Source organism: Lepidochelys kempii, chromosome 3, assembly GCF_965140285.1.
Source record: "Lepidochelys kempii isolate rLepKem1 chromosome 3, rLepKem1.hap1, whole genome shotgun sequence".
Taxonomy (NCBI): Eukaryota; Metazoa; Chordata; order Testudines; family Cheloniidae; genus Lepidochelys; species Lepidochelys kempii.
Genome location: NC_136382.1, coordinates 196,507,002 through 196,528,536, shown reverse-complemented (window position 1 = coordinate 196,528,536; position 21,535 = coordinate 196,507,002). Strand labels below are relative to the sequence as shown.

At 39.8% G+C, this 21,535-nt stretch overlaps 2 protein-coding genes across 5 annotated transcripts in view; one reads left to right on the top strand and one right to left on the bottom strand.

Moving 5' to 3' along the window:
- The first annotated feature begins 283 nt into the window (after positions 1–283).
- Positions 284–21,535, top strand: part of UGP2 (UDP-glucose pyrophosphorylase 2) — a 40,410-nt gene continuing 19,158 nt past the window's right edge. Inside the window, exons 1-3 of one of the 4 annotated variants that reach the window (XM_073339527.2) lie at positions 284–371; positions 9,793–9,920; positions 11,472–11,579. In XM_073339527.2, coding sequence (XP_073195628.1) covers positions 9,807–9,920; positions 11,472–11,579 — 222 coding nt within the window. In that variant the 5' untranslated portion in view covers positions 284–371; positions 9,793–9,806. The other 3 variants (XM_073339525.2, XM_073339524.2, XM_073339526.2) reach the window with 3 other exon arrangements.
- Positions 9,792–21,535, bottom strand: part of VPS54 (VPS54 subunit of GARP complex) — a 107,899-nt gene continuing 96,155 nt past the window's right edge. The window contains exon 25 of the transcript XR_012158323.2: positions 9,792–20,259. The gene's annotated coding sequence lies outside the window, so the exon portion shown is untranslated. The remainder of the gene's footprint in view (positions 20,260–21,535) is intronic.

The following is a 21,535-nucleotide window of genomic DNA, read 5'->3' as shown; positions in this document are numbered from 1 at the left end:
TTGCTGGCCCTCCTCAATGCACGAGCCGTGGCGGGGATGGCTCGTGCGACACCCGCTTCTCAACCCCCCGCCTCCCCCAGCCGGTGTTTCGCCCTGTCCTGCCTCTCCCACCCCAGCCCCGCCGGCTCCAGTCGCTGGCGCGTGAGACGCACAATCCGGCTCGCGCTGGCTGCGCCGGGGCCCCTCGCTCGCGGCGGGACACACCAGCTCCTGCCAGGTACAGCGGCAGCTCGTGCACCCACCCCCCCGCGCGCGCGGCGGCGGGCACCCGCCATCGCCCCGCGCGCTGATTGGCGGCCGACGCGGCCTGTGGCCTGCCTGGGCCGGACCCGGAGGCGGCACTTCCGCTTGGCGGCGGCGCCCGGAGCGAAGTGAGTGCGTGACGCCCCCCTCCCCCCACCCGGGAGCGAGAACCCCTCTTGTGCAATACACCCCTCAGGGAGCCGCCCTAGGCTGAGCGTTAGCCCCCACCCCGCGCGGCTGTGCCGCAACGAGGTGCGTATCTCGGGCTGGCTTCGGGGCTGCTGCACCTCGCCCCGGCGCCTGGGTCGCTGTCGGGGGCGCCGCGCTGGGAGCCCGCGGCACGGCTGGGGGGGGGGCTAGCCGGGCGGGAGACACGTGACGTAATCCTGGTGGGGGAGGGTCCGTCCCCATCGCCCGTGTCGGGGGAGCCGGGAGAGGCTGCCCCGAGCGTGTCCCCGGCTGCCTCCCCCAGCCCGCCGCCGCCGCGCTGCGGTCTCCGGGTGTGGCCCTAGCCGCAGCGCGCTCCTCCCTGCCGGGCTGGGGAGGTGGAGTTAGCGGGAGCCGTACAGACCTGGGCGGGGCGTGTTAAGGCGGGCCAGGGGCCAGGCACGCTTCTCCTTCCCCCCACAGCTGGGGGGGAGGGGCTGCGGCTACCCCCCCCCACCCCTTTCCTTCTCTTCTCTTCTCTTCCTAGCTGTGGGGACCCAGCCCTGCCTCTGTCTGCCCCCCCCCAGGAAGCTGGCAGGAAGGGGGCCTGCCTGAGGAAGCCACCCCACTGTTCTCCCCCTGCAGCGAGGGGCTGTGGGGGGACAGCTGAGGAGGTGCATGGGCCAAGCCAAGTGTGATACGTGAGCCCCCGCCCTTTAGGGCAAAGGAAAGGCCGGGCCCAGCCGCCGCCCTCTCCGGTTTCACTGAAACTATGGGCTGGGAAGGAGCGACAGACCCATCAGCCACTAGCAGCCCCACACAGCAGCATAGCGGGGGTGTGGGGACAGGCGGGGAATCCGGCTAGTACATGGAAGGAGCCCTCTCGCTAACCTGGGGTGGGGTGGGGTGGGGGGTTGGTTGAACGGGAAGGGGCGGGGCGGGTTCCTTGGTGGACTCAGGAGCAGCTGCTGCTGTTTGCTGGGGGTTTTCTGGGGAACCTGCTATTGGAAGGAGGCTGTAGTGAGTCCCCGGGGGGCGGGGGCGGGGGCAGTGCGAAAGCAACAGCCTGAGCCAGCGGCCGCCCCATTCCTGCTGCAGTCCTGCCCCCGGGGGGCGGGGTGCTGAAGCGGAGAGGCTTTTAGATCCGCCTCTCTCATTGATGAAATTTAAATTCTTGTGCGTTTACCTTTAAGCAGTTTTCCAAGACTAAGAGCCATATATTGCAGGGGACAAGTGTAGGAAGAAGCTGGGAGGAACCGAGCGGAGGAAAAATCCCCCCCCCCAGTTCCTTTATTAATTTTCTTTTTGAGTGTGTGGGCGGCTTCTCTGGTGGGAGTTTTCTTCCCCCAAGGGAGTGATTAAATACCTTTTTAAATTATTGATACTGTATAACTGGTTGACTAAACCAGACAGGGAAACGTCTTCTACACGAGGGGGCGACGGGGAAAATTGCCTCTCCTGGCGTTGATAGTGTAATTTTGGTAAATTCTCTATTTATAAAAGGAAAATATTAATTTTATTAAAGAACGGAAAAAATGTCACTTGCACAAGGTAAGTGGGTGTGTTTTTATTTTTCTGAGCAGCTTCAGCTCTGCATGTTGGCTGATTTATTTTTTCAATAGCTCCCTGTAGTCCTGGCAGCATAGTTGGTGGGGGCTTGGACGTGTCAGTTTGATCGGTTGTAGAGTTACCCTTTGCAAGATTTTGGTGGTTGCTAAATTTGACGATTGGAGCCGGCCAATATGTCCTGGCTGGGCTCGCTTATCTGTGTATGTTTCTTTTCCGTTTTACTGCAGCGACAGTCAAACCGAGTTGAGGCAGCTGCCGCTGTATCTGTAGTGAATAACAGACGAGATCTGAGCTCCACGGAGGAGTATCGCAATGCTCAAATGTCTCCCCTTCATTTATTTATTGAGCTTGTGTGTCTGTTCTCCCTTTTGGGAGGTTCGGGTAGGCTCTGGCCGTCTCCTCGCTCTGTGCGGATACGTGGTCTGTCAGTTTCAGATTCATTTATTGCGAAACAAGGCTAGATCAGGAGAGGTCACTTCAGGAGGCGAAATTACTTGGCATTGCTGTTGCATTTTTTCCTCCTTTGAACTGATTCTTAAGAAGATTTTTGAAAATAAAAACAGATCGCATGTCTGTGCTTTAAGTACATAGCAAATTCAGGCCTGTCAACAAAATAAGCCTCCTATAGTAAAGGTAATAGTGATAACCCTGTCTTCTGTATGTATGTATAAATGTGTTGTACAGAAGACTGAGTAAAAAAATTGGCTTTGAAAACAAGTCTTATTAACTCTGCATGTGTGCCTAGGCATTGCAGAACACTTACTATGTAAATGCATCTACTGTTTGCAGTCACCCTGTGACATCCCAGCAGAATGTGGTGAATTAAAGGGGGAAACCTAGTCATTTTCCTCAAGTCAGCAGTCTGAGAATTACTGTGATAAGCCACTTTTCACCATTAATAAACTGCAAAATGTATCTCTTTTTAAAAGGTTTCAGAGTAGCAGCGGTGTTAGTCTGTATTTGCAAAAAGAAAAGGAGTACTAGTGGCACCTTAGAGACTAACCAGTTTATTTGAGCATAAGCTTTCGTAAGCTACAGCTCACTAAAGCTTATGCTCAAATAAATTGATTAGTCTCTAAGATGCCACTCATACTTTTTTTTAAAAAGTGTGTTAAAATTACAATTGACGTTTCTCAGCCTACTGCTGGAAATGGCCATCTTGTAGAAAAGTGGTATCATTTATGAAACTGATAACTTTAGAAACCTCTCTAATTCTATAAACAGGTTTTAAAAACTATTTGCCTAGAATTTGACAATCTAAACAAATTCTTATTTAAAAAAATTTTTTTTCTGCTGTTTAAATCAATATTAAAACACTTGGAAATTTAGTCTGCGCTGCTAATGTCAAATTTTTTTTCACTATGATAATATCAGCACTAGGCTTAGAAATCTTTGTGTTTAAGCTTAAAATCTAAACTGGCTATATGTTAATAGCAAAACTGCTTCTTAGCTCGTGAACATAGAGTATTAGCCTGAGCAGAATGGCTTCATATATCTTATAATGCATGGAATGTTCGCTTACATCCTTAAAACACATGTTATTTTTAGCAATATAAAAAAGAAAATCAAAGACGATGGTTGTGAGGAGTGGGTGGATACGGAAGGCTTTTAAAAAAATGGAATGAACTAATACAAGGTTATTTTACTATATTAGAGAATGCACATTATTAAAATCTCATCCTGTGAGAGAGAGTGCCCTGAACTCCTGAGAGTGCTTTTGAGGTTTAGTTGTTCTTTACTTAATTCACATGGACAGCAGGGTGGAAAAAAAATCTGATTTCTTTTAATTTAAATTGGATTTTTTTGATAAAAGGTTTTTTCCTCAAAAAGCATATCTAAAGAAAGATACATTATAGCTCAAAGATATTTCATAATGGAATAGGGATTACAAATTCTAATTCTATAATATGAGACAATATATTCACGTAATGTTTAAGAAAAGTTTTGTAAATGAGTTCCAGTAGTTCATGGATTAGGGACCCAATCTTATGGGGTTCCAGGGGCTTCTGTATAGATTATTTAGGTTAATTTTTCTATCTACCCAATGAGACTCAGTGCTAAGTCTAGAAGATACCATCAGAGATGCTTAGTTTTGCAGTTCTCAAACTGTGGATTTGTGTCTCCAGAGATAACATGCTTGTTAAGAGCAAAAATGTTTTAAAATAAATATATAGAGGTGAGAAATAACAGACCTCAACCCTATTGTCCCTCTGCAAATTAGTGTACACAGAGTCAATCCCTTACCTCTCTAAAAGTGCAAAGTTTCAAAAAGTTTAATGAATAGAAGATTGTTGGGGGTGGAATAGATCTGGACAAGGAGAAGAAGTCTGGAGATAAATGTGAGAAGGGAGGGACAGGCAGTAGAAACAAAAGTGAAATTGAGCAGCATATTCCAGGAGTCTTGAGGTCTTTCGGAGTGTAGCCTTCATTGATTTGAGATCTACTATACCATTCTCTCACTAGAAGGGAAAACCAATAATAGCAGCAGGCTGTAAAAGAGACCCAGTTTGGGTCTTATCTATCTCATTTTTCTCTGAGTTGTGAAGAATATGTATTAAGCTTACAACAACCAACAAGAATGCACTTTTATGTAGAAATTCATGATTAAATCTAGTCTTCCTGACTAGTGATTTAAATCAAATCCACCCTGATGGACAGCCTTCACTGTGCATAATCTGAACAAGCAATCATCTAAATTCATAACACCAAACGGATTTAAAAGATTCTTAAAAGTAGATATTAGCCACAACAAGTTTCTTGAACCATGGTTTCCTCCTGGGACATTGTATGCCAAGTTCCAAGCCACTGTAAACATTCTCTTTTTTGGCTGAATTGTGAACCCTTAAAAAACTAAACAAACAGGCACTAGTGACAGGCTTTCCAATATAAAAAGTAGTTAGTGTTGAGATTGGACTGGAATTTTAGTCCAAACTATTTCCTAAATGAGTGTGTGTCTTTATTCTGATTTTTGGCAGGGTAATAAAACCTATTGTTTACTATTTTTGCCTAATTTATCACTAAGGTTTAGGCAAGTGTCAATGTCTAAACTACTTTTTTGGTCTGTAGCACATACAAGGTTTCCTGGCAGTTAAAATAACTGTCATTACATGCAATAGTTACATTTGGGGGTTGCTGAAAAGGATCACAAATGAAAACAACAAAGATTAAAAATATACTAGGAATTAGGGATAAATACGCCTTGAGTTGGGACTCTCCACCTTTCAACCACTTTACTAATTTACACGATAAAAGGCCACTCATGCATGCAGGAGGTATTTGGGGGTGAGCTTTTTGCTGTATCATAACTAAAGAATTTTAATAAAATAAGATCTCTGCCAGTTAACCTTCAAAACTTAGTTTTCTCTGAAACTCCAAACCCTTACTGTGACTTTCATATTGCGTCACTCATTTTCTACATTGACCACTCCTGTGAACAGTCATTCACTTTTTAATCTCACCCCAGTCTGACCTCAGACAACTGTTTAAACAGAGCATGCCCACTAAAGTATGAGGTAGCTGCAGATGACTTGGAAGACAAGAATACTTTTCCCTCTTGTGTTTATTTGTAATTGGGACATCTGACAATGTAGTCTTAATAGATTGCTTTTGCAATCATCAGGTGCTTTTGTGTGCAATCTCATTTTATGCAACTCATTTTATGGTTATTACCTTTAATTATAGTCCTGAAAATTTTTTATCTGTGGCTATTAACTATGTTTAGATAGGCAAGTAAAATTATTTTTCTCTGTCATTGTTATCAATATGGGGGAGCAGCCATGAGCCTGGGCTGGTAAATTTAACAATTGCTTGGGTTTAGTGTTGGATTAGATTAGCCCAAATGCCTGCAGGATTGAGGCATCGATAGGTGAGTAACTTGAATCACAGGAGTAACCCTGTGATGATCTACTTATATGTAGAGTTACTCTTGTATGTGTTTGCATGATTAGGGCTCTAGCTTTATAGAAGTTAAAGTTGGAAATGAACAGTTATATACCAAAGAAAATGGATTATTTATTTGTATTGCAGTAGCTCTTAGGAGCCCTAGTCATGGGCAAGGACTCCCTTGTGCTAGGTGCCGTACAAACACAGAACAAAAAGACAAGATCATGAAATATGGTAGCAATTAGCAACAGTAGGTCTCCCTCCTTCCTTCCCTCCCACCAGTTTTCTAGCATGAGCAGCAACATGAAACTGACAAGCAGTGTGTTTATTTCACTCTGCTTTGGGCAGTGGTGTTGCAGACACATGAATGTAATTCTCTTTGTGGGAAGGTCTTAGAGCAGGGGTTGGCAACCTTTCAGAAGTGGTGTGCTGAGTCTTCATTTATTCACTCTAATTTAAGGTTTCGCGTGCCAGTAATACATTAACATTTTTAGAAGGTCTCTTTCTATAAGTCTATAAGATATAACTAAACTATTATTGTATGTAAAGTAAATAAGGTTTTTAAAATGTTTAAGAAGCTTCATTTAAAATTAAATTAAAATGCAGAGCCCCCAGACCAGTGGGCAGGACCCGGGCAGTGTGAGTGCCACTGAAAATCAGCTTGCGTGCTGCCTTTGGCACGCGTGCCATAGGTTGCCTACCCCTGTCTTAGAAGCATAGGAAATTATGGCTTTCTCCTGCTCACGCTAAATCCTGTTAGGCTCTTAAACTTCCTTAGTAACAATGAGAGAAATCTTGTGGCTTGCAATTAAATACTTAAAGCAGTAGAACGTGAAGGTGTTCTTTTATTTTGTCATATTGTACATTTAAACAACATTCTTTTGATAATTCCATTATTTTTGATTAAATAACACAGGGTAATAAACTTTTACAGACCATTTGGCAGAAAATATAGGGTTATGGCATTTATTCAGCAAAGCATTTAAACACATATGTAGTCCAACATAAAGGCCAGTCTTCATCTGAATGAATAATTATATATGTTTCCCTTAAACACGTGCACTTATACATCTCTATGCACCAATTACCAAAAAAAAAAAAAAAAATCTTGTTGATGCTGCATTAAACATATATACATTGCTTTAAAAAGACCACGTATTGACAAATCTCAGCTTTCACTTATAGCTTAATGTTAATGGAATGGAGCTGAAATTCACACAACTATTTTTCTTATAACTCTGCACTCTTTAGGAATCCTTGCCATTTCACCTGTAATATCTTACCAGACTTGTTTAACTTCAGTTAAAGGGGGGAGGGATAGCTCAGTGGTTTGAGCATTGGCCTGCTAAACCCAGGGTTGTGAATTCAATCCTTGAGGGGGCCATTTAGGGATCTGGGGCAAAAATTGGGGATTGGCCCTGCTTTGAGCAAGGGGTTAGACTAGATGACCTCCTGAGGTCCCTTCCAACCCTGATATTCTATGATTCTAAGTTGGATTCAGTTTTGGACCTACATGTATTTGTCTTTTCAACAAACAACATACTATGGCCTTTTTTCTGTTTTGACAAGACTATTAATAAGCTAAATTTTAAAAATAACTTTTCCACTTCCATAACTTTTTTCTTTAAAAGTATAATAATTTTGGACTTTGTGTGCACTTAACCCCTTCTGCCTTCCACCCTCCATCCCAAAACACTACCACACATTAAAATTCTAATGTGGATAAGCCAAGTTGTGATTTTGGCACTTACTTGCTGCTTGAGTAAAGCCTGGGGTTTATCCTGACCAGCTAACATGCTAAAACTACAACTAGTGTCATCTATATTCAGATTTAAATGTTTCTTTTTTTTTAAAATAAATTGAGTGTAAGACGACAAGGCCTTCAAAGTCAGTGATTCTGGGTGCTTAGAGTTAGAATGAAGAAAGGCTGTGTAGTCAGGACTCTGCTAATCTCCGCATTTCATAGGTCGCACATGCACAAAGCAACAGCTTGACCTAACTTTTCAGCAAAAAAATTAATAGCCTAGTACTTTAGTGAGGTCTCATTCTGTAAGAGTAATTACATTTTAGTAATATATTACAAAACACTGATTAGAAGTATTATCACAAATTACAAAATTTGTTTTATTCCCTTATGTGCAAAGTCGTAATACTCAGTGACTTGCAATGGGTCTCCCATTCAATGTGAATTAACAAGGTTTTCTAACATAAGGATAAGGTTGGATAAGTTAACTTGCTTTTTTAAACGTAGTTAGTATTTCACAAGAACAGTACTCTGTTTTGGGAATTTGGTAATTGCATTGTTTTTTCTGATATGTGATATATGGGATCCTGATTTGTACAGATTGGGTCCTAAAGTTGTTGCTGAATTTGGAGACATATGTTACAACATGTATCAAAGACTACAAACACTTACAAAGTGTTTTGCATCTTGGGATGCTGCTTAAGCTTCTGTAAAGGAACCTGCTACATCAACTCAAACTGCGCATGAAAAAATAACACTTTCAGTTGTTTTTAAAAAAGTAATAAACTGGTAGACAATTATTTTATTGTAGGAATAAATACTAGAATTCCTTTTAAAAGAAGAGCTGCATGCACATTTGAAAATTATTAAAAAGGGGAAAATGTAGTTAATAGGTTCTAAAAGGCTATTTTATTCTTTTTCTATAAAATTAAATGTTTGTTTTTAGTGATTAGGAATTGTAGCAGGTGTCCTGGACTTACATTTCCCCCATGTTGCACCACAGTATGTGCATTGCAGCGCTCTTTTTTTCCTACCTGCAAGACAGTGCAGTCAGGAAAATGGCTACTGTGAGCTTCCAAGTTGTAATTACACAGTCACTGAATTCTGACACAGTTTAGAGTTGTATAAACAATTTCACTATTAAAATAAATGTGCCTCTTGCATTATTACAAAAATATTTCAGTGGAATATTTTATTTTAATGACTAGTCTATATAAACTTTTCTTTTAAGCACCGCTTTCTCTCTAAATAATCTTTGTAAATACAACTCACTTCATTTGAAGCAGCTTTTTCCTATTCCTCCTTAAACAACTGTTCAGGATGTTTCTAAATCCCAGTTATATTTGGCAATAGTTTTTCTCTCTGTTACAGAGAAGTGATTGCTTAAGGGAATCCGCAGAAATTAAATTAAACAGACTTTTCTGAGATTACACTCATGTCCAAGATGCTTACTTTGGTAACAGTGAAGGGGGGAAAAAAGTGGCAGTAACTATTTTCTGATTTACCCTTTGACTTACTATGGATCAATATTTGCAGACCTTATTGATCATTTATTTCTCTGTAAATATGAATAATCAGCTTTCAGCAGCAAAGTGCATGCTGAAGTGATAGGCAAACTATTTCTTTAGGTTGCTTAGTAACATATTACAGTATGAAAATGCTCATGATAAAGACAGGTTATGTAGACAGATATCTGGAACTGACTAACTGAAGACAGCCTGAAAGTTTACTGTCTAGATTACTACAACATATTTTTTATTTTTGGTCAGACAGGTTAGTCTTTATTAAATGCACACTGTGGAAAACAAACATGTATTGCTGAAGAGCATTATTATATTTTCTTTGCTATTCTAGTACAATGTCATGATGCAGTTGACTGAGTCCAAGTTTCTCTTCACAGAAATTTGTATCTAGATTGTGGGTCTTCCACAATTTTATTTCTTGAAATTATTCTTGCTTTTCTATGCCTTTTGTTCTCTTCCAAACTACTTGGTGTTTATACATAAGAGATTTTTGATGGGCCACTTGTATTTTTCTGGGTACACTAATACAGCAACAAAACAAGTCTGGATTATATGTTTGTTTGCTTGTTTTTTAAAGATGTCTACAGCATTGCTGCTTTTAGATGCATTAAACAAGTTGCTTGGAGTTTAGTGAGCGTATGATTTTTCCCACCCTTCAACTTCTTTCTTATCTTTTTAAAAAAGATTACAGAAAAGCAATGTCTCAAGCTGGCACATCCCAGTTTCAAGAAGTCATTCGACAAGAACTGGAATATTCAATGAAAGTGGAACTTGACAAAATACTTGCAACTGCACCTCAGAATGAGCTAGAGGTAAGGACTACAAAAGATATAACTCTGAAAATGCCTCTATATAACTTCTCTTGTTTAAATTCATTTGTAGAGAGAGAGACTGGCCAAAATACATAATAGCGAAGAGATGGTACAAAATAGGAAGACGGGGAAGAGAGAGGATTCTTAGTTTAAGGGTTGAATGTGGTGGACTAGTACTCAAGGTTTTTGGCCACCAAGCTAATGAATTATTGAATTGGTAGCTGGAAACGTTCACAAATAAAACCTGTTTCTCCACACCTTTTCCCCCTCTCCTGCTCCACAGTTTGAAAAAGCATGTCGTCAATGGATACAAAAATAAGACTATCCCTCTCTGTTAAATTTTTTTAAATCATACACTACATAAGCTAACCAATAGTCTAATTGCTAGTGGTTCCATACTGTACATAAAACTTAAATTTCAATTGAAAGAATATGAAGAATTTGAAAAAGTGAAGGTGTTCAAGTTGTAATATTTTCCCTCCCCAATCAAATTGAAACTGAAATTATAAAAATATGTAAATTTTTATAATAGTCCACATAAACATGTCCAAGAACATAAAATGTTCACTTAGTTTAGAGAATTTAATCACTTCTCATGGTGCTTGGAAAAGCACCTGAATTTACTCTGAATTTTTTAAAAACTGAGCCAATTTTAGAAGAGAACAGAAGTAGAGTAACAGTCAAGCTGTTGAAATGTGACAAAGTAGTCAACGTGAACACCTTTTTATTCAGCGATTGTTGATCGAAACTGAAAATTTTAGCAAGACACACACAAAGTTGACTGTTCTCTGAAATTTCTGAGGATGACTTTGTAGTCTTTCCCTCTCAAGTTTTTTTTTTTTTTTTTTTTTAAATGGATCTTTAGTGTAAGGACAATATGCTTGGTATATGACTGCAGTTTTGTACTCGGACTAATATAATTCCTACTTTTAGAATGTGCTGTGATTCTGTGTAATCTTGAAAAGAGTAGGGTTAGGCCTGGACCCTATGTGGAGGAGCAACTTCCAAGAAAACTTAGGTTATTGAAGGAAGTGATGCTGGTGACTCAGAGGGTTGCACTTGCCTCTGAGTTATTACTGAACTTTTCACCATTTCTGGTTATTAAAGATCCTACATGCTCAAAGGAATAGGAACATTATACCTTGAGGTCCTGGTCAAACTTAATTTAGGTAATTATGTATTTGCCAACATTTTCAAATAAGTGTCCTGATTTTTTTGGTGGGAGCTGTAGATACTCAGAACCATTAACTTAGTGAGATTTAGTACTTATTTAGGATCTGCACTATAGGCACTTAGGTTTGAAAACTTTGGCCATTTTTTCCCACCTAAATTCTCCCTGCAGTTTCAGGGATAAAGGTGTTCTGTGGTTCCTGTCCTAAGGTGTTACGCAGTGTTGCTCTGTTTCACCCCAAAGTTGGCTGCATTTAAATGTTGGATGAATGATTCTTATGAACAGATTGTACATCAGGTTTGTAAAATGCTTTTGTGATAAAATATGTAAACACAAAATACCATTATTTCTAAAACTCATCCACTCTCTCCCTCTTGTAGCACACTAAAAAAGACCTCGAAGGGTTTAAGAAGCTATTCCACAGATTCTTGCAAGAAAAGGGACCTTCTGTGGACTGGGGGAAGATTCAGAGACCTCCAGAAGACTCTGTAAGTTGCAATAAAATGACAACAGCCAATGGGATCTTAAAATTAGTAATCACTGCTTGCACTGAAATATATTGTCAAGAATACAAAGCAAATAATTGCTGTGTTTGTTTAAGGTAAAGTGGAATAAAAATTTAAATAAATCTTTATTGCAGAGAGAACTAAAACATGGCTCTATGTTGTACATATTCATGAACATCATGAATAAGGTCCTGCTTAACATATGTACATAAGTTCTCCCCTAGTATTATTCTGTTGACTTGTCCATTGCCTAAAGAAAATGGTAATAAATATAACTTTTTGTGTTTAATCTGATGCTTTGCAATGAAAGGTAATTTGTTATGTCGGGAGTATGTAGGGCATCTAGAGTCTCCATCCCACCCCTTCCCCAAATGAAAACATGTTGCAAATCCCAGATGAGATTGTCTCTGACCATCAGTTTTTACTAAATATTTTGAAAGAGATATATGGTAAGTGGCCTGGATTTTATAGCTCAAAACTTTTTCTGCTTTACAGTAGTTTAGTTTATATAAAATCAAAGAATTAGGAATACAGTTAATGTTGTTTAAAGAGTACAATTTCCCTGCAGTATTGTATAAAGTGGGGGAAAAAATTAACTTTTGAAGTGAGAGGGTGCAACAAAAAACAGTAGATTTTCTCCAGAAGTGTTTCTATAAAGGTAAGCATTGTTCACTGAACCAAACCCTGTTTTTAATCAATTCATCTGTGGCCCTAGGCTCTTTCTTGGCTGTTTACACATCTAACCTTTAGTTATAAATGCGAGAATTTTTGCTCTCCCAGAACAGTAACCTGGTCTATTAAAACTGAATTGCAGTCAGAAGATGTTAGTATCCTCATGAGTTGACTGGCATTGTTTGCCCCTATGCTATTTGTCAGCAGTGATTGAATTAAAGATTCACTTTGCAACTGAAAAGCAGGCTGTTCAGCTGCCTGCGAAATAGATGCTGAAGCTGCTGTCCAAAGTGGTGGTGAAAAATGACGACGTCTTGGGGCTTGTCTACGTCACGCAGCTTTTAGCGACAAGCCTGGTCGCTAAAAGTCAGCGTGTGTAAATGTTGTTTGTCGGCACTTCTGCCAACAAAATACTTCCAGCCCTGTGAGCGGCGTTAGCTTTGTCGGCCTGCCGACAAAGGCGCATTCACACTGCCACTTGCATCGGCAAAACTTTTGTCTTTTGGGGGGGAGGGGAGAGGCGGGTGTTAAGTACCCGTGAAAGACACAGGTTTTGTTGACAACTTTGCAGTGTAGGTATACCCTTTTAGTGAGTCTCAGGTCTGGTCTACACTAGGAAATTAGGTCAGTATAACGACGTTGCTCAGGGGTGTGAAAAATCCACCCACCTAAGGGATGCAGTTAAACGGACTTAACCCCGGTATAGACGGCACTAGATCAATGGGAGAATTCTCCTGTCAACTTAGTTACTGCCTCTCAGGGAGCTAGCGTACCTATGCCAATGGGAGAATGTCTCCCGTTGGCATAGGTAGTGTCTTCACTGAAGTGCTACAGCAGTGCAGCTGCGTTGCTACAGCATTTTAAGTGTAGACAAGCCCTACGTTTCTTCCAAATCTTAACTTGAAAATTTATTTTCATGATTTGAGGACTTCAGTAACTCAGCCAGAGGCTATGGGTCTATTACAGGTGTGGGTGGGTGAGGTTCTGTGGCCTGTAGTGTGGAGGGGGTCAGACTAGATGATCTCAATGGTCCCTTCTGGCCTTAAAGTCTAGGAGACTCTGTCCTACTTTGTGTGAAGTCTCTCTGGTGGGAGAAGAATGTACCTCCAGTATTGCCCCATGTACCAGATACCAGTACTGTAGAAAAATAGCTGTATACAGTGCAGAGGCCAGTACCAGTATGATTATTCTTCAGTTTGGGTCTGGTATGACTTCTGGAGGCAGTTATAAAATAAAATGTCAATTCAGCAATATCTTAGTCATTGCTGATTAATATTTAGCAGTTGGAGGGCTATGATATAAATTTCAGTGTCTGTTCTCAAAGCACAAATAGAAGGGTCATTTTAGCTTGTGGCTGAAAGAAGGGCTATGTTGGGGGAGGGAAATGAGTATCTCACGTGTCTTCTGCTTCGCTGGTTCTTCAGCTGGTGACTAAACATCCTTCAGCCATACAGCCTGTCTATGTGACCTATGATCACTTTTTTTTTTTAAATTGTTTCATTCCATAGCTCTGCATCATCATGCCACTTAGATTATTCAGGTGCCTTGCTCAAAAACCATAGCTATTATCCCCTTACCTACCATGAACTCTGAATCAAACTACACTACTTACTTTATAAATACCATTGAGGTAAACAAACAATTTTTAGGGGGAAAAAATCCTCCTTCCCTGTTCCTACTACTACATAATTATTCTTAGTTAAATAAATTTGTCTCTGGTGTCATGGTATAATAGTTGTACCTTACTGCTCTAATAAACAGCTTTATTTTCTCCACCAGGTTTGTTTGGAGCTTGCATGAAGCTTATAGCTTCATTCCAATATTTTTTCTTGCATATGAATGATACCCCTTGAAATTCATTTTCTATTTGTATCCAAGGAAAAAATCTTATAAAAATGGTGTGTATAAAAGTATCTTGCCTTAAGTTTGGTATTAAAGGCTCAAAACCCAATTGCTGTCACAACAAAGGAGAGCTCAAGCTTTTACAGCTTGTGACATATTGAATATCTAATCTGTCGTATGACAGTTACCTGCACCTACATTGTCAGTTAATATTCTAATAACTGCATATTAATAATGCGTGTAAAGCTGAACTCTAAGTTTGTCCAAAGCATGATTGCTGAGATCTGATATCTTTATGGCTGGAGTTCTTTCACTCATGGCTTTGTCCCTTAGGTAATGTGTACAAGTCCCAAATTAAAGTAGTAGTAATAGGAGGGTCTTAAAGTAATAACAAAAGAGGACAGTAAACAAAGGGAAGATAAGAGCTGTCATCACAAAATCAAGATATTGAGAACTAAATTAATTAAGGAACCAGAGGACATGGAGAGGCAATCAAATAATTTCTTATGTGCCAGTGCTAGGAGCCTGGGTAACAAACAAGAAGAATTGGAATTGCTGATCTGTGAGCAGAAATTTGATCTAGTTGTTGTTGTTGAAACCTGGTGGGATAGTTTCTGTGATTGGAATGTTAAAATCCATGGTAATCTATTTAGGAAGGATTGGATGGGCAAAAGGAGAGGGGGAGTGGCTCTCTGTCAAAGGTGGCATTATGAGTTTCCAAGTCCCTGATAACTCGGAAGAAAGTGATTCTTGAATGCTTATGGATCAGTGTCCTAAGCACAAGATGTGTTAGTGGAGGACAGACCACCAAATCACAATAAAGAAAGGGTGATTGGCTCCTTACTCACCTATTTACAATGTGAAGGGAAAAAAAGCTACATGATTATGGGGGACTTCAATATGAGTGATCTATGCTGGATGTCTCATGTTGCTGGTACTAAAACATCCTTGAAATTTCTAAATATTATAGATGATAGTTTCCTAACTCAAAAAGTATTGTATCCAACACAGAGGAATTCTACATTGCACCTTATCTTGACCGAGAAAGAGGAACTGAACACAGAACTAAAAATTTATAGTAGGTACAAGTGGTTGTGACCTGATCATATTTTTAATGTGCAAACAGAATGAAGTGCAGACCAGTTATACGTACTTTGTGCTTTAATATGGCCAATTTCACAAAGCTGGAAACAACTATGAGCTAAATCAGCTAAGAGGAAGAATTTAAATCCGATAAATATGAATAACTGGAAATTGTTTAAGAACACTTTACTAGATGCCAAAAAAACACAATCAAGGAAGACAGCCATATTGGTTAAAACATCAATGTGGCTTAGAGTGCAAATGAAGGCCGCTATAAAAACAAACAAATGGAAGAAAGGGGAAGTAGTGAGTAATGAATATAAATCAGAAGCTGAGAATTGATAAGGGAAGCAAAGGGACATGAGAAATCTATGGCCAGCAGAGTTAAGGACAACAGAGTTTAAGTGTATAAGGAACAAAAAGAATCTCAACTATGGTATTGGTTTATTACTAGATAGAAATGGTAGAATTATCAATAATAGAGGAGAAAAGCAAAGTGTTCAGTACATTTCTGTTCTCTGTTTGGAGAGAGGGAACAACTGTCTCCATTCCACAAGTAATTTAGGAAGATGTTAAACAGCAGCTACTAAAGTTGGACATTTTTAAATCTGCAGGTCTGGAAAACTTGTATCCAAGAGTTTTCAAAGAGCTGATTCAGGAGCTCACTAGACAGTTAATTTTTTTTTTCCAATAAGTCACCAGGAAGTTCCTGAAGACTGAAAGACAGTGAATGTTGTGCCAATATATAAAGAGGATATATGGGACAACTGGGTAGTTAGAGAACTGTCAATCTGATATCAATCCTGAGCAAGATAATGGAGTGGCTGATATGGGACTTGAATAATAAAGAATTAAAGGAGGGTAATATAATTAATGCCAATCAACATGGGTTTATAGAAAATAGATCTTGTTGAACTAACTTGATTTTTTTATAAGATTACAAGTTTTGTTGATAAAGGTAATAATGTTGATCTAACAGACTTAGACTTCTGTAAGGCATTTTAGTTGGTACCACATGACATTGATTAAAAAACTAGAATGATATAAAATTAACATGGCACACATTAAATGGATTAAAAACTGGCTAACTGATAGGTCTCTAAACATAATTGTGAATGGAGTACCACCACTGAACAGGTGTGTTTCTAGTGGGGTCCTGCAGGTATCAGTTCTTTGCCCTATGTTGTTTAATATTTTTATCAATGACCTGGAAGAAAACATAAAATTATTACTGATAAAGTTTGGAGATCACACACAAATTGGGGGAAGCGGTAAATAATGAAGAGGACAGATCACTGATACAGAGAGATCTGGATGCAAACAAACAATATAAGTTTTAATATGGCTAAATGTATACATCTAGGAACACAGAATGTAGGCCATACTTACAGGATGGGAGAAACAGTGATTCTGAAAAAGATTTGGGGGTCCTGGTGGATAACAGCTGAAGATGAGCTCCCAGTGCAATGCTGTGGCCAAAAGTGCAAATGCAATCCTTGGATACATAAACAGGGAATCTTGGGTAGGAGTAGAGAGTTTATTTTACCTCTGTATTTGGCACAGGTGCAACTGCTGCTGGAATACTGTGTCCAGTTCTGGTGTCCACGGTTCAAGAAAAACGTTGATAAAGTGGAGAGGGTTCAGAGAAGACCCATGAGAATGATCAAAGGATTAGAAAATCTACCATATAGTGATTCAATCTATTTAGTTTAACAATGAGACGGTTAAGGGGTGATTTGAATACAGTCTATAAATAACTATACGGGGAACAAATATCAAGAATGGACTCTTCAGTCTCGCAGAGAAAGGTATACTGTGATCCAGTATCAGGAAGCTGAATTCAGAAGACTGGAAATAAGGCCTACATTTTTAAATGAGGGTAAATCAATCATTGTAACAACTTACCCAGCGTTATGGTGGATTCTCTGTCCCTGACCATTTTAAAATTAGGATTGGATGTTTTCCTAAAAGATCTGCCCTAGGAATTATCTTGGGGTTGTTCTATGACCTCCTGTAGAATGCAGGCTGGACTAGATCATCATAATAGTTCCTTCTGGCCTTGGAATCTATAAAAACTTGGAGTCATCCAGTGCTAATGTTAAGTGCTAACAATGCTATGTGATAGCTGCGATCCTTGGGATAAAATGGATCACAGAGCTCTCTTGTGTTGATATGTGATGGGCTAAGTGGAATCTAAATCTCTCAGCATGTTCAAAAAGATAGAGGAAATAAATTCAGTACCCTGACTTTCTAAATTAGAGTTCTACTGTCCAAGGCTGTGACCTATTTTCTGTTTGCCGACCCTCTTGGTACACTTCAGTGTTTAACCCATTACTTTTTTCTAAAGCACTTTCAGATACACAGAGAATGAAAGCTGCTCATATAAAACGCATTTCTACTGATGTCCAATATCACTTCTATAGTGATGTTCTGTGCTGGTGAGCATGACTAGGGCATTTGTTAGATAAATATTGATAATTCTGTTCTTATAGAAGTTGATCTAAGCAGTGGAACATTAGGTAACTCATAAGCAGGAATGAAGAATTATAATTTTAGAAAGGCCTCAGAATACAGACTTGAACACTGAGTTCTTCATGAGTAATGTTTACTTGTGGAGAAAGGGGGAAATCTTTGTGTCTTTAGCACTGTTATTATGCTCTCCTCAGCTTTTTCATTGATCTCCTTTCTTCCAGAAATAAGAGTCTTGCCATAGCTAAGATTGTGACTAACTTTCTGTTATGTCCAACTCGTATTTTAACACACAAACCCCACATTTTGCCAGAGCTGCTCATGTAGAGGCTGTCTTTTTGGGAAGTTTGTTGGAAATCTGACAAAGCATTAGTTACGATAGTTTCTGATTTTTCAAACTATCAGTTTCTTGAAAATTCCTGACTTTTGACTTGGGAATGTTATATCTCAAACACTGTGACCTCAAAACTTCAAATACAGTTTATCATAGTGTCCCTAATGAGAACTGGTGCCTTTGATTATTGTTGAATCAATTTAGTATGTGGTCTTTTTTTAAACATATGAGAACTCTGGCATTTATAATCTTGACCCATATTTGATGGAGTTCAAGCTGTGCAGAGCTGGAAAACTTGAGTGCATGAGTTTTTAAATGACTTAAAAGCCTGTAAACAATTCAAATGTCATATGCCTTTGTGGTGGTTTAATTTTTCCTGCTACTTGGATGGGTTTTGAAATTTCCAAAAGGAGTAGAGCCATGACAGCAAGGAAGCTCACCAGCTCTGTAAAAATGACATTTCAAGGAGAGCTTCAGCTTAATAGCATAGCTGAGCTAACAGGAGCAGAACTTCTAATTGAGCTTCCATGTGCTATCTAGCCCGGGGAACTCATTTGTTGCCCAGGAGTTTGGGTTGCATTGGTGGGTATTCAGTTCCCTCTGCCAGCGTGTCTGGAATGTTCCAAAACAGTACATTTTATAAAAAATATACGAAAGCAATATTAAACTTGTTTATAAATCAAACAGGATGATGATAGCTTTATAATAAACTCCCAGGGATGAGGAGGCATTAAAAATATGGAGGCCAGGGATGAAACAAACACCAATTTTGGGAAAAATTAACACCCTAGGGGCCATAACAGTAAAGGTCACCAATTTTAGATGAAATGAATAAAAGTGTTTTTTCTTAGAGTTCCGTCAGAAGGCTCCAGTGTTACAGCTAGGACCTATTCCTATTTGGAGCCTTAAGGAAGAAGAGAATCAACTTAACATTAGTCTGGCCCTTTTTAGAAAGCCAAAGTAAAGAACCTGGGAGGGAGGGAAGAGAGGGATGTAACTTAATCCTACTTGAGTAAGCCTGGCACGTCATTCTGCATAAATTGCAAATGATCGAAAAGTCTGATGGAAAATCTACTGGGAGGGAATTGCGGTAATGGAGTCCCGAGGTGTTATGTTGATATGGTGAGGTCACCTGGGGCGTGAGGGGAGCAGCCTGCATGATTCAGGCATGGGAGGGGCTTGTGTAATACATGGATTTTGATATTGTCACGCCCTTATCAAAAAAATTCTTAAACTTGCCTGCTACGTGGATTCATCTCAGTAAATTGAGTTATGAAGGAAAAAAAACAATGTCAACACCTCCTACCCACAAGCAAGTAGTCTTATGTTTCCCAGGGTTGAGGACAAGATAGTCTATTGTATCCATCTTGTGCTATTACTCAAGCAGTCCTCTAGAGTTGAATCATTAACACATTATTATACCCTATTTTTTTTTTAAATCTCAATGTCTTGTGTACATATTGATCAATATGGGTGCTGTGTTCCTCTCCACTCTGCCTGTGATGCCAGTCTGTGCTCCCTTTGTCTCCCACAAATCTTTATGCCTTCATCCACATTGCCCCTGACACCTGGAACAAACTTGTGAATGAGGTGAGGCTTGGAGTTTGACTAATAGATTTTACATTACTCCTAAAAAAATGCACATTAGCATTGCCTACAAAAAATAAATGTAGCTTAAATGTGCCCCAACTCTTGCATTGCCAAGAAGTATGTCTAAAATGAGTAACACTAATCTTATTTCTGTAAATCATGTCCTTCCTTGTCCCTTCTGTTTCTCAATATGTCTGTCTTCGCTTATCTGTCATATCCAATGTTTATAATGTAAGCTCCTTAGAGCAGGAATTGATTTCCTGTGCATTTCAGTGAAGCACTTAGCATGCTCATGGGTGGGTAATAAGACAGTTCTTTTGGGTGCTGTGTATAAGAGTTGAGTGAAATGATCTAAAGGATGCAGCATTTTTGACAAGTCATTGAGGTAAGAATTGCAGAAAGCAGATGTCTGCTTGCTGCCTTTCCTAAACACACATTCAGAATCAGGTAGCTGTCCTCTCATTCTTTCCACTTTCCTATATAAATGCCCTCTTATGCTGTATAAGTCACTCATGCTTTTTTGACAAATCCATACTTCCAACCTTCAGGCTTTCCTCCCATTTGTAGTTCATTCAGATACATCTTGCATGCGGTGAAGTTACTGTATCCTGAGTCCTGCATCTTGTATGTATTCTGTGTGCTTCCTCTTGAAAATATAGCAGAATAGATGAACTGTAGATAGAATAAATTTGCTATGAACAGATGGTATTCCTGAACGGATGTGCATTTGAAATAGCACAGAGGGACTGCCATCAGGATAAAGATCTCATTCTGTCCATGGTTTGGCATGTTAATGTTTTCAAAACCTGCTCATAACAAAGACCCTTGCCAGGATCTTACTTATGCCACCTGGCTCCCAAATAACATTGCTAAAGGATTTCCCTGCACATACGCTCTTTTATATAAGCTCCAAACATATTGGTGGTGTTTCTCTAGCTTTGGTCATTATCTGCTCAACAGAAGAGACCTTCCCCATGCCATGCAACTGCTTTCTGGCCAATCCTTGTGGTTTGCTCCCAAATGTGGGGCATTCTGGTGCTGAGCTTTGATAGCTGTAGCCAGCTTATCTTTTCTGCAAAATTGATTGGAACCTCTGTTAGTTTCAAATTGTGCAGTTTCCAAATCACCCTCTGGCAAGGGGAGGGATGGCATTCTCCCATGCAGGGGGATAGCATTAAAAAGACAATGCAGAGCACTCAGGTGTCATTGAAGCACATGCATGGCTTTTTTTTTGTCTGTGTGGAGCTAATACCACAGACTGTACTGAGGCCCTGTCTTCAGCTGGCCTTGAACCCTTTTCTCTGGAGGAGGTGGAGATTTTTATAAGGGATAATGCTAATATGCTAGTCATTGTTGTATACTGGGTGATTCCCATGGCTTTTAAGGGGATGGCAATCTCTGGACTTTGCCACTCCCTGTGGAATGAGTTCTGGGGAAGGGGAACAATGTGTTTCAGTTAATTCCCCCCACATCTTCTGTGTCCTTATAACTTTTGGCTGGTAATTTGTCCCCTTATGGGAGACTCTAGCTCTGAGGAGTGTGCTGGGGAGAAGAGTGTCTGGTTTCTCAAGTAACCAGTTATACTGGAAAGTCTGCAAGGGGAAAAAAGATGTAAGGGATTTTTAATTGTGCTGATATATTGTGTGAAACTTGTCTTATGCCAGGCTTGTATGCATTTTGTTTCAAACCTACTATGAAGCATCTAATACTGGTCACTGTTATAGTACTGGAGTAGATGAACTACTGGCCTGATACAGTATGATAATGCCGAAGGTCAAATGTTGTTTCTGAAAGCTTGTTTGCTTGACTTGTGAAAACTGTGTATTTCCAATATTTTAGAGTTCATGGACTTGTTTATGACATTTTCCTCCCAACAAATGGATCACTTGTAGTGATTCTTTTGTTTGACCAGGATGGCTAGATGGCAGTTTTCTTTGAAGTTCATTCT